The sequence below is a fragment of the Mus musculus genome, chromosome 4, assembly GCF_000001635.26.
Source record: "Mus musculus strain C57BL/6J chromosome 4, GRCm38.p6 C57BL/6J".
In the NCBI taxonomy this organism is placed as follows: domain Eukaryota; kingdom Metazoa; phylum Chordata; class Mammalia; order Rodentia; family Muridae; genus Mus; species Mus musculus.
In genome coordinates, this window is record NC_000070.6 from 48,198,367 (window position 1) to 48,212,625 (window position 14,259).

At 40.6% G+C, this 14,259-nt stretch overlaps 1 protein-coding gene across 2 annotated transcripts in view; it reads right to left on the minus strand.

The window, feature by feature from the left end:
* Erp44 (endoplasmic reticulum protein 44) overlaps positions 1–14,259 on the minus strand; it is an 88,925-nt gene that overhangs the window by 7,656 nt on the left and 67,010 nt on the right. For both annotated transcript variants that reach the window (NM_001355184.1, NM_029572.3), the window contains 4 exons: positions 13,284–13,341; positions 10,331–10,447; positions 6,752–6,863; positions 5,778–5,919 (listed from right to left, as the gene is read on the minus strand). In NM_001355184.1, coding sequence (NP_001342113.1) covers positions 5,778–5,919; positions 6,752–6,863; positions 10,331–10,447; positions 13,284–13,341 — 429 coding nt within the window. The remainder of the gene's footprint in view (positions 1–5,777; positions 5,920–6,751; positions 6,864–10,330; positions 10,448–13,283; positions 13,342–14,259) is intronic.

Genomic DNA, 14,259 nt, shown 5'->3' on the forward strand with positions numbered 1-14,259 from the left:
TTCTGAGGTCCTGGAAGTACTGTGTCCCCCACCCCTTTCCAAACACCCACTGAGCTGTACCTACCAACAACTTCATTGTACACCATGTTGGTTCCCCACCAGCTTCAGTGCAATAGAGAAGCAGCGGGTGCCAAATGCACAGTTTACAAATACAAATGACTGTCAGGTAGCAGTATTGACAGAATGCCTTGCCTTGGTTCTCTGGTGCAGAAGTAATTGCACATACATCAGAGATAAACACTGAGAGGAGATCAGTTTACATTTCTTCTGATATCATCCTCTGACACGCCACAGCAAAGTGCTGAAGTAGAAAATTCAAGCCACAGACTCCGAATGTTCGAACTGCCTGAGATAACGGTGCTGGTTTGTTTTACAAGCTGCCAAGACTAGGAGAACTGCTAGTCAAGGAATAGCTAATGAACGAGTAAATCCCAAACACGACAAATTGAGACTACTCGAGACAGGCTTTTTCCCTGACCTGACGTTCCCCGTGTCGTGAGACAGAGGAAAGCAAGGATTTAGAGCTCTAAATTGTCTGAGTAGACAGTGTGGCGATCTGCAAGAAGACTCTTAGAGTAAGTTTATCCGATTTTCATTTTGGGCTGTAATTTTCCTAACGGGAACACTAAGTGTGTCTCTTCCACCTTCCAAACTTGTTTGTTTACAATGTTTTACTTTTAGACAGTGAAACACAAATACAAACAGTAAATTGTGTCCACCCTCTGACAAAGCACAAACTAGGTTTATTTTAAAAAACTGAAACACAATAGATATTTTTCCTTTAAAGCTCAAGTTCTATAACTTTTTGTTTGTTTGTTTTGAGACTCTCAGCATGTAGCTGGACTGGTCTTAAACTTACTAAAGATCTGTTTTCAGCTGCGTGAGATCACTAAGCACAGTGCTCAGCTAAGTTCTCTAAATTTTAACAAATGTGCAGTGTTTTCTTACTACCTCTGCAAACCAGGTGAGATCTCTGCAGTTGGACCTGATCCCTGGCAACCACTCATGTGTTTGCTAATCTTATGCCACACACACACACACACACACACACACACACACACACACACAAACATATGTACCACAGAAGTCTACTCATTTATGTTGAGGACATTTGGATCCTATCAGGATTTTGGTAGTCAGAAACAATGCTATGACAAATACATGCACACAGGTTTTTACATGAACTTTAGTTTCTAGAAATTGGTCGGTACTGCATAAATGTGTAACTTTCACAAAGAAACCATCAATCTGTATTGGCGTGCCATCAGGCCAGAGACCAGCATCTCGCTGTGACTCTACCTTGCATTTCTTGACTATATAATAACCCTGGAAACCTTGCTCATATGCTAAGTTGTCATCTCTGTATCTTGTTTAAGTTTTAACAGTATCATCCATAGAACAAAGGTTTATAACTTGATGAAAACCAATTTGTCATTTTTTTCTAAGTGTTTTTGATGCTCTTAGAACTTTGTCTTCCTCTGACTGTTAAGGATTTCCTTGCTTACTGTTTTCCACTTAGATCTATGATGAATTCTAAGGTAAATTTTCATAAGAAGGAATTCTTTCTTGGGATGAAGATACTCAGTTGGTCCAGCCAACTTGTTAACAGGGAATAATAATAAAAACATTACCAGATAAACAAAATGTGCTTTTTACAAAACTCTATCAGGCTAGGCATGGTGAAGCAAGCCTGTACTCTCAGCTGAGAGGCTGAGACAGAACTACAAACTCTAGCCAGCACTGGACAAGAGGACCCTTCCCTCAAAATTAAAAAGGGGGGTAAAGGTGTGGCTTAGTGATGCAGCGTGTATTAGCGTGCAGGAACCCGAGGTTCAACTAGGAGTCTCACAAGGAAAAGCAGAAGGCAAGAAAAAGGGTGAAGGAGCAGGACAAACCCCACCAATAACCATGTTCTTTCTGACTTAAAATTTTTCTACGGAGGAAAAAAAAAATCACATGACTATCTCATTAGATACTAAAAAGCCTTTGATAAAATACAATAGGCCTTCATGTTAAAGGTATTGGGAAAATCAGGGATACAGGGCACATACCTAAACATAATCTAAGCAATATACAGCAAGTCAATAGTGAACACTAGACCAAATGGAGAGATACAAAGCAATCCCACTAAAATCAGGGACGAGACAGGGCTGCCCACTCTCTATCTATTCAGTATAGTACTTGAAGTTCTAGCCAGAGCAATAAGACAACTACAGAAGATCAAGGGGAGCCAAGGTAGAAAGGAAAAAGTCAAAGTATGGCTATTTGCAGGTGATATAACAGTACACGTAAGTGACCCCAAAACTTCTCCCAGAGAACGCCTACAGCTGATAAACACCTCAGCAAAGGGGCTGGATACAAAATCCACGCACATCAGTAGCCCTTCTTTATACAAATGACATATGGGCCAAAAAGAAATTAGAGAAACAACCCCTTTACAATAGCCACGAATAATATAAAAATCTTGGTTTAACTTTAACCAAGCAAGTGAAAGACGTGTGTGACAAGAACTTCAAAAATTCAGGTGACAGCAGATACTGGCGAGGATATGGAGAAAGAGGAACACTCCTTTATTGCTGTTAAGATTGCAAGCTTGTACAACCACTCTGGAAATCAGTTTGGCGGTTCCTCAGAAAATTGAACATAGTACTACCAGAGGATCCAGCAATACCACTCCTGGGCATATATCCAGAAGATGTTCCAAGTTATAATAAGGACACATGCTCCACTATGTTCATAGCAGCCTTATTCGTAATAGTTAGAAACTGGAAACAACCTGGATGTTCCTCAACTGAAGAATGGATAAAAGAAAATGTGGTACATCTATACAATGGAATACTATTCAGCTATTTAAAAACAAAGACATCATGAACTTTGCAGGCAAATGGATGGAACTAGAAAATATCCTAAGTGAGGTAACCAAGACCCAAAAGGACATGCATGGCATGTACTCAATAAGTGGATATTAGCCATAAAATACAGGTACTATGTTACACTCCACAGACTCAAAGAAGGTAAAGAAGGAAGGTCCACCAAGCGAGGATGCCTGAATCTCACTTAGAAGGAGGAATAAAATAGTCATAAGAGGCAGGTGGAGGGAAAGAACTGGGTGGGAGAGGAATGGGGGTTCAGGATCAGGTGCTGGAAAGGAGAGCAGAGATGGCTGGATGGCCGTGAAAATAAATGGAAATCTGCAACTGATGGGGGGAGGATGGGAGGAGGTATGGACATCCCTAGGAGGAGTCAGAGACCGGTCCCTGACACTATTAATGATACTCTGTTATGCTTGGCCTCTGAGAGGGTCCACCCAGAAGCTGACTCAGACAGATGCAGACACCCATAGCCAAACAGTGGATGGAGCTTGTGGACTCTTACGAAAGAATAGGAGGAAGGATTTTGAGCCCACATGGAGACAGGAACTCCAACAGAATCCCCTAGCCAGGATCTTTGGGGCTCTCAGAGACTGAACCACCAACCAAAGAACATATTCGGGCCAAACCTTGGCCTCTCTGCACATATGTAACAGATGTCCATCTTGGTCCCAAATGACTGGAGCAGGGGCTATCCCAAAAGCTGTTGCCCGTATGTGGGAAATGTTCTTCTAGTCGGGCTGCTTTGTCTGGCCTCAGAGGGAGAAGAAGTGCCTAGGCTCACAATAAAAATTTTCAGTGATTTGGTGTTTGGGGAGAAATGACTTGGAACCCAGAGTTGGAGAACTCATCATTAGAGTAGTCTACTCCATTTGGGGGTGGGGGTATCAATAATTAACGAAAAGTGTGCAAGGAATGGCCTACAATCTGTCCAGCTGCTATTTTCCCTCCTGTCACTCGAAACCTCAGACAGTTATAAACACTTCAGTAAAAGCATTCACTAACTACAGTTTTAAAGATAAGTTTTCTATATGTATGTATGTATTTGCATAAGTGCATGTGTGACCAGGTGCCTGCAGAGGAATTAGAGGGTATTAGATCTCTTGGAGCTGGAGTTATAGACAGTTTGAAGCCATCTGGCATGGGTTCTGGGACTCAAACTCAGGTTCTCTGGAAGAAAGAGCAGCAAGTGCTCTTAACCACAGAACCACCTCTCCAGCCCCAAAGGCAGTTTTCTTCACAGTCCATTCCCAGTCCTATGTGACTTTTCTCAGGATTGAGAACACCACAATATTGTTATCTGGGTACTAAAATTACCCCCACTCTTCCATCTTCATATAAAATCTATTCCTTTCAAGTTGGTAGGAAATCTACCTGATCAAACAATGAAAAAAGGCCAAGAGCTCATAGAGCCGTGATTTATTTCTGCCATTGTGAAATACTCTCTCTTCAAACACCAGCATTTCCATAGCGTTGTACAGGTAGGGGAAATGTCGCTGTCTGTATGCAGTACTGTGAGCCTGTGTGGACTTGTAAGTCATTTTACTTTAAGGGGATCCAACTTCTCTGAAAAGAAGATGAGTGTCCCACTGGCAGTCTCCACCTCCAGCACACATGGACTGTGCCCATAAGACAACCACACTTCTGTCAGATGGCTCCAGAAATGCTGAGTTACTATGTAAAAAGTAATAGTAATGATAGTAATTTATGGAAAACCACTCACCATCTCAGCTTTAATGATCAGGCAGCATAATAACAATTAGACAAGCGATTAAATGTGTCAGATTCATCTTGTTGCATGCTTTATTGGTTTTTAACACTAGCATCTATTCACATAGCTAGATCTTAGCTCTTATAGCACACACCTCCTCTCAATTAAAAAAAAAATGTTACCAGGAACAGTGCTTACAAGGGGCAACTGGAGAGCTAAGGAAAAAAAATTAAAGAAGTGAACTATTTCAAAGAGCTTCAAATGCAGCATTATGGAGTGCTGGCTGTCCGGGAACCAGCTCTATAGATGAGGCTGGCCTCACACTCAGATCCACCTGCCTCTGCCTCTTGAGTGCTGGAGTAAAAGGGGAGAGCCACTTGCAGTATAGAGATTATTTTCGATTGCCAGATTTCTTTCTTCTTTTCCCCAAAGCAGAGCATGCATGCTACTGGCTGACAGATTAGCTCTACTTAGCCAATAGTCTATCTACTGGTCCAGAAGGCTACAGCTGGGAAATAAAAGGACTGAGTGGTGTGATAAAGAATATGAACTCAACAGTTAAGGGTTCTTGATGCTCTTGACTGATTTCCAGTACCCATATCCAGTAGCTTATAACTACCGGTAGCTCACCCTTGCATACATGGCACACAGACACACATAAATAAAGACAAAATAAATTATTTAACAGGATAATTGCTAGTACTTGTTTGCATTCTCCAGGAATGAGATTCAAATGCCAGTGCTAATCTGACTTCAACTGCCTGATTTCTTCACTCTCAGCAGGTGATCCCACTCGCCAGCTGGTATCTATTCCATGTGTGAGCTGCGAGAGCAGGTGAAGGAGCTGAAGAATCAGACCCAGGAACAAGTCATCTCCATAGAGGAGCAATGTGCCAGCCTGACTAAGGATGTATCTTTGCTTGGTATGTGATGGCACAGACCAACCACAGAGCAAACCTAACTTCTCATAGCACACACTCTTCCTTTTAGGGAGTAGTTCCCAGTCACCCGACATCTGAAATCCTCCACTGAGTGACGCCACATGGTACACAGACAGGTAGGAACCACTCTAACTTCTCACACCAACCCGAGTATTACGTTCACAGCACACACGTATGTAAAATAGTCAAGCAACTGTCTCACATTCAACTTTATGGGACATATCAGTAATTAAAAAAAAAGAGAGAGATACTTACAATACATCCTTAAAGTCTCCAAAAACATACATATGCCTAAAACTGTCAATGGCTATGACAGGGCAATCTGCTGGCGTTTTCTGGATATGGAGAAGAGGATGTCTAAATTTGTCACAATCTGCATGTAAGAAATTTATTGTACCTTTGAAAGAAACAGAATTTTAAGAACTACATTAGATTTTTAACTGTATTTCTGATTACGAATTCACAAAAATAGCATAATAAACAACATCAATACTCTTGAAATTGATACAAATCAAAAAAACTAAAACCTGAAAGTGTATTTAAAAGAAGGATTTTTTTAGTTCTCAGGGCAGAGTATAATTCCCTTAGAAATTATAAGGGAAATTATAGGAAAACTCAAATTTAAATGCTATTGTGATGTGAATTTTTTATTTCTTCAATCGGCAGCCATCTGCTATATAGGTTCCCCAAATTCTGACATACACACTGCTCCCTTGGGACCATCTTCATGCCCCTTGTAGGCTAAATGGCTCCTTTAAAACCTAGTTCAAACCTAGCTATTCCCTAAATGACTGAAGTAGGCAGCTCTTTACCACAGCATCAGTTTACATGGTTTGGCCTTTTCTCCTCAGTGTGGAGGGGAAGCTGTCCGATGCCCCACATTCTGCTAAGATATGGGAAAATGCCTACAGCTGCTCAACTTTTATACAGAAATAAATATGGATCAGCAAGTGTCATCTCTTAGCAATGTCTCAGGAAATGTGTCAGAGAAGCATTTAGGTACCAGGAAATATTACAGTTCGCCCAGAAGCCCGCTCTTCATGCAGTTTGTCTTTCCCTCGAAAATCCAGAGCGAGCACACAGAAAGCCTGCCTCACCCCACACGCACTGCTTCCTCCCTAATGCACGCTAAGTACCCGGGGAGCTCCTATCCTGCCTGTGTTAAAGGCAAACACGGACCAGGAAGGGAGGAGAAAGAAAGGCAAAGTCAGACACCTTCAACAGTCTACCTTTTTCACTTATCAACTGCCGGGCTACTTCATTCTGGAATATTTCTAAACTTTCTGTATCATCCTTCATGTGGAAGAGTATGAGAAAAGGCAGTCCTTCTTCTGTCAATTCCTGTGGAAACAAGTTTTCAATGAAAATCAGTGCTGTTTTCCAAGTGGAACAAGTGTGGACTCAATTCATACAACTGACAGTTACAAGCAGTCAGAAAAAAAGGATCTAGTGGGAAAAATACTGAGATACAACAAAAAATGAGTTCAACCCTTTGCATGTTAGGTGCAGTTACTAAGGAAGCACACATGTACTGCTCTGTTACATGCATGGATTCACCTGGAAGGTCCTTGCTCAATCTGTTAGCCCAGTGTTCTCAACCTGTCGGGTCACAGGGTCATATATCAGATACCCTGCATATCAGTATTTACAATATGATTCATAACAGCAGCAAAATTACAGTTATGAAGTAGCAACAAAATAATTTTATGCCTGGGGGTCCCCACAACGTGAGGAACTGTATTAGGGTCACAGGCTTTAGGAAGGCTGAGAAGTGCTGTATTAGCCAGTACTGCATCTGTGAGTACAAGGGCAGTCTCTTGAAGAGCATTGAGAGAAGAAAGAACTAGGCAGTTCTCAATCCAGGAGTGAGACAAACACTGAGGAGTATTGCCAGTCCTCACAAGGAAGACTGCAAGCACTAATGTGTGAGCACTGAGTCAATTTCATTCACAAATTCATGCTTATTCTAAGGTGTGTATTAAAACCATTCCACTATGTGAGACCTACCCAAAGCTGAAAAGTGTTTTAAGGATAAAGACAAAACTCCACAATTAACTGCCCTGTCTTTCAACATGCACACATACAAAGCATCTTGAAAACAACAAAGTGCCATTAAAATCTGTTTTACTGTAATTGAGAGTAAAGGAAACAAGAGAAACAGTAGATTTGAATAATCTAAACAAATGCCATGTTCTTATTTGTATGAGGAAGTCCAGAAAAGCTCCACACATAGTCATTTCCACAAGCAATCCCTCCGAGAGTCCAGTCTAGGAACTGCCTGAGCAAGAAGCATAGATACTGTTTATCTCTAATAATGATTTTTAAATCACTGAGACCTATCACATGAGACTATTTTTCGTTCCCACCTCATATTTAAATTTGTTTCACTTGTATATATAGATAAGTAAGTAAGTTTATCATATTATCTCTTCTTTTAACTGAGAGGTAACTTTCAGCCACAAAAGTCCACCATTTTAAGTGTACAATTTGCTGTTAAATTCACAAGATTGTGTGAAAATCATCACTCATCCCACAACACACCCATTACTCCAAAAATAAACCATATACCTATTAGCTGCCACTCTCCTTCCACGGCCCCCACTGCTACCATTTCCTGGCATTACATTTATGTTTTAGTAATTCAATATAGATTTTCTTCTTCCTCGCCCTTTATCTCTTGGGATTACATTTTTATTTTTCTTTTTAAAATATTATTTATTTAATGTATATGAGTACACTGCAGCTGTGTTCAGACACACCAGAAGAGGGCATCAGATCCTATTACAGATGGTTGTGAGCCACCATATGGTTGTTGGGAATTGAACTCAGGACCCTCTGGAAGAGCAGTCAGTGCTGTTAACTGCTGAGCCATCTCTCCAGCCCAGGATTACATTTTTTCTTAATCTTCATTTACGGATCACACTCCTCATACTTTTGTCTCTGGACTTTTCTGTTCTGGCTTGGTAATTTCCCCTAGTGCAACAGTTTCTATTATCAGCTCATAGGGACGGATCCCTTAGCTCTGTGTACAAACCCAGCTCAGTCTAGAATTAACAGGTGGGTTTCCAATGGCATTGTAAACACCCAGGATGAGTGACAATGCTCTCTTACGTCCTCACCTCCTTAGCACATCCTTTCCTTTCAGCCCTTGCTTCAGGATTGCAATGTCTCGTCTTGAAAGCAATGGCCCCAGCCCACCCAGTTTCTAGAGAAATAAAATTAGTTTTCTCCTTTGAATTCTTAGGCTTTTCCTTAGTGCCCGTCAGGCTGCACTGGACACATGTTCCTTTCTCTGGACATGTCAAAAACTGACCACCAAGCCCTGAGGGCAGATAATCTCTCTTCATGCCTGGTTCTGCTCCCCAATTTCCCATACAGAAAGATCGGGCAAACACATGACAAAATACAAGGAGAAGAGTGCTACTTTATAAATACTACTGTGAAAGAAGACTGGTCACTTCCCACGGAGGGAACACAAGAGCTAGGAAACTAAAATAAAAGCATATGTCACTTTACTTCATTACACTCAGCACAAATATGCATGAACATACAGATATTAAGAAAGATACAACAGACAAATTTGGAAACATATATCACCTGAAATACACAGCAATGAATTTTCCAAAATCAAGCATGTGGAAACTGGTAATTAACGTGACTCCTAGGCTTCCATGTCTATGTCTACACCAACAAATGCCTTACCGAGTACATATAAAGTATTAGGAAAATTCTAAGACAATCGGACTCAAGAGAAACAAATTCTTTCCTATGGTTTAAATAATTCATGGTGGTTAATTCCAACATATACTACATCTTAAGACTTATTACATGTGGAGCTATGGAGACGGCTCAGTGGGTAAAAGTGCTTGCTGTGTGACCCTGATGATGCAGGTTGGATCACTAGCATTCTCATAAAGTCAGATGTAGTGGCACACATCTATAATCCCTATACTCTCCTGGGGACATGACGTGTAGGCAGGAGAATCTGCAGGAGCTTATAGGCTAACAGTGTGGAATACATAGTATAAACAAAAACAAGAGACCCCCACCTCCAAGCACAGGAGAAGAGAAGCAACCTGCAAGCCCTTTTCCCACCACAAACAGAAAATCAATAAAAGAAATAATAATTTAAAAATACAGAATTATTAAATGTGGCAACTTCCATGGGTGGGGGGAGTTGAATTAAGATTTTCCAGGTCTGAAATTTTAAATTCTGTTTTTGAAACTATTCTGACAAGAACTGAGAAAGCACATGTATTATGCATCATCTTTCAAATCTTGAGCCTTTGAGCTAAACAGACACAAGGCCTGGAGAAACACAAAAACAACCCAACACCATTCATCTAACTAGCAGAGAGTCTATCTGCCCCTTTTCTTAAAGTTAGGAATAGGAACAAACTAAAAAGACTTCAGAATAACTATCCAACTGTTTCTTTGTATTTCTTTCTAATACCAGACAAACCTTTAACGGCAAAGGATTGCCCACTGCAACTAAGATCTGTCCTTCTAAAGGACATCCACTTAGACAGGATCCTTACCCAAGGGTGGGTACTAGAAGCATTGAGCATAAATTACTCTCAAGTCCTTTGTCAAGAGTATTACCAACTATTGCCATTACCGGAAACATAAGAAGGCTTCTGGAACAGTAAGTGGGAAGCCAGTTAGGATGCTCTATGAAACCAGCTGGGACACAACTGTGCCAAGTGATGGCTCTCACAACTGGTACCTGATGAACAGCATGAGGGGGGAACAGAGCGATGCGTTCTTTTATATAACCGAATTAAGATTACCCGTGGGGAAGCCCATACCTCTCCATTTTCAAATGTTATTTCTCGGACAAGAGGGACACATTTATCTTGAATCCAGTTGTAAGTTACATCAAAATTTGTCATAGATCCCAAGTACACCATGTCTGGCGCAGAACGCTGTTATAAAAACAGAAATAAAAATTAGATTACTGAAATCTTTGCTGGTAAATACATTAGAAAAAGGACAAACCGTGGTAATTAGGAACTTGGCAATCTAACTTGTGATATAAAAGACCCTCCCCAGATTTAAGACAATTATCTAACAGCAATTTCATCAAATGTAGGCCACAATGTAGGTAAAAAGAGAATTACCCAAATGAAGTAATGAAGCTATTCTTGTCACTGAAAATGTTGTAGGTAAATCTGGTCAGTCAGACTCACTGAAACAGAGAAGAGGCTGGGGTCTACCGCAAGCACTCCTCTAGTAGCAATCACCAAAGGCTGCTTCCACTCAAACATCAGAGTATACAACATACACCAAATGATCAAAAAGCTAACAGGAAACTTATTGTGTCCAGCACTGTCGAAGGCACGTGGTGACAATTCCTTTACTTCTCCCAGCTTCCCAGCACAGCAAGTTCTATTACCCACCACTTATTTTTCTTAGTGACAAAATCTAAAGCACTCAGAAATGAAGAAACACTCCCAGCATATCACAGCCAAAGGCACAGTCTAAGGCCAGAGGCCACGCTCATTTAATGTCTACATCATAGCACAGACACTCTTGGGTTCTGATAAGCTAGAGATGGTGACACTGACTACTAAAGAAACACACCTAGGAATGAACAGGCAAGTCCCTATCTGTCTGGGTCTAAATACAGCTTGTGTGTGTCTTCTAAAAGTTCATGAGCTGAAAGCTTGGTCGCACGTGGATTCAAGAAGTGATAGAACTTTTAACAAAGTGGTGAGAGGAGAGAGTAAGTCACTGAGGTGCCTCCCCCAGAGGGGATTAATGCAGGTTTGCAGGACTCCATTTAAGCTTTGTAGCATTAATTTGTTATTAAAAGAACAAAACTGGTCTCCCCTGGTCTCCGGTTTCCTGCCATACACAACACATTCTGCACATGGCTTTCTCCTTCCTACTCCTTCATTATGTTGTGACACAGTTTGGGGAGCCTTCTGAGTAACAGAAGGAACAAGCCAGTCTTAGATTCTGAGCGTCAGAACTGTGAGCAAAAGAAGCCTCTTTTCTTAAGCACTCTACTCCAGATATGGTGCAGCAATAGAAAAATGGATTAAAATAGTATCTGAATTAGGACTAGAAAATGACCTTTAAAAGTAATGGTAAATTATTTCTCTACATAAAAAAAATCTAGTATCAAAACATTATAGGCACATTAAAATTATATAGATAAAATCTTGGCCTGGCATGATGATATATGCCTTGAATCCCAGAACTTGGGAGGCCAAAGCAGGTGGAACTATGTGAGTCTGAGGCCAGCCCAGTCTACATAGTGAGTTCCAGGACAGCCAGAGGCACATAATAGAGACCCCGTCTCAAAATATAAAAAAATAAATACAAAATACAATAACAACAAACCTCAAACCTAACTATGACCTAGAAAAAAAAATTCATTCTATCTTTGGGATGTGAAACATTCATGGTGATTATCTTTATGTCAATTTAAGAAAACATAGTGCAAATTTTGCCTTAGTTGTTCCTACCATTATTCAGGCCTACCCAACTATTTCATGTTTAAACACGCTTACAAATAATTTAGTCAAAAGGAGAACCTAGCAATGCTATTCTGTTCAATGGACAGAGTATTAAACCGACTCTCAACAGCATCAATTTACACCCACAGATTCATGTATCTCAGCTCTCAGCAGAGAGATTTCTACTTGCAGTAGATGGTGATTGGAATAGAGAGCCACAACTGGCAAAGGTGCAGAATATAAGAAACTATTTCTTAGGGAATGCTAAGCCTGAAAAAAAGCATATATCCCACACTCCTCTCAAGGTTCAGGGATCATTGCAGAAGAGGGGGCAGAAAGGCTGTTAATGACAAAATGGGAACAGTGTCTGTGGTGACAGCAGGGCTGCTGCACTCACGAACTCACAGCAGCAGTGACCGCATACGCATGCAACACTGTATAAGCCCACAGCAGACCAAATCCAACATGGAGAAGAGAGCTGGGCACACAATTCCTCTCCTATCAGTTGAGTGATTAGCAACACACAGCTACAGGGAGAGGAAGGATAGCCAGCGTTCCGCTAGGGGGTAGGCCCTGGTAAGTCAATCTCACTCTACTAGAAAGCTACATACCTAAGAGTGTTATTTATTTAAGTACTGCAAGTTGGTCTTGATGGAGGGGTAGATCTGGGAAGAGTTGGGGGAGGGGAGTGAATATGACACACTTGTATGAAATTCTCCTAGAGAATTGATTTAAAAAAAAAAAAACAATTTAGCCAAGTTTAAAACAATCTAGGTGCTTTTACTGTCAAGAAGCTAATTTATGCCCCAGCAGGTTTGGAGTTACAGGCACAATACAAGTGGTGACAAACATTTGGCTCTCAGACTGAATGCAACAGAGACAGGGAGAGAAGTCAGGGGCCTGCACTGTCACTGCAGGCCTGTACCTTCGGGATTCTGTGAACACTGCGTCACTCTGAAATACGGATTACTAGACCATGATGGTTTCAAAGTCACATCATTCAGTCATGGCAGGACAAGCCTTTCATCCCCACCTCTCTGGAGGCTGAGGCAGAAGGATCTCAAGTTCAAGGCAAGCCTGGCACCTTAGTGAGACGCTGACTCAAACACAGTAAGGGGCCAGAATGTAGAAGTGTCGGAGCACTTGCCTGGCATACACAAGCCTTTGGTTCAATCCCTAGTACTTAAAAAGTTAAGAATTCATCAATGATTCTTCCAGCATTTAAAACAAAGCTATTGCTTATATTATAATTGTATTAACTATGGTGTCTTAAGCAGTCTGTAAAACAGAAACTCACCCCGGGTGGTTTGTAGATTACATTGTCTCCGTTGTACCTTTCTGGTTTTGAAAGATCTCTAATAAGAGGGAAAAAAAAATAATGTGTTAGGGAAAACACTAAAAACAATGTACTTTAATAAAACAGACTTCATAATCATTGCAGTGCATGAATTATAAAAACATGAAATATATTCTTGTTCATTATCTGTCCCATCCACAAAACTGTACAATAGCAAGACAAGCATACATTTAAAGGCAAACTAAGATGAAACAGACTTTTTAAAATAATGTTTCAGTCAGCCACTTTGGTATTAGAATTTATAAGTCTGGATTGGCAGGGTCAGCATGATAGCAATTTTGACTATATATTGATTTTCATCTATAGATTAAGCACATTAATTTGTCCACAGAGATCAATAAAATATATTAACTTTATACTTCTTACTTTTTAAACTTGCAAATTCTAAAATGATATTGAATTGAGATAATCTACATCATAGAAAGTTTTTGGAAAGCATGTCTGTACACTTGGACACTTGCCATTTCCTAGGCCTAGTACAGTATCTGGCATGCAAATATGTGGTCTTGTATAACAAATAGTTACCTAGTACAATAACTATTTGGTGAGAGAGTCCTACAGAAAACCCTAGGTCAAATGAGTAAGTTTCTCTTCCTGTACATAACTTGAGGATTAAATAAACACCGACACATCTTCAATCTCTAAGGAAGCAAGTGGTGCTAACCTAGACGGAGAGTGGAATATAAGGAAGGAGCTCTAGTAGGGAACTGTGAGACACAGGTGCTACGAAGAGGGAAATGGGAAAAGGGAAGAGGGGATGGAGGGCAATACTGAGAAAGAGCCAACAGGAAGAGGGAGAGGACACTGAGACGTCTAAAAGCTGTAGGAAACATTATCTTATGTTTGCTTAAGAGCCAATATACTTTTATATGTACATAAATATATGTGTGTATATATGAAGTCCTAATGAAATTAT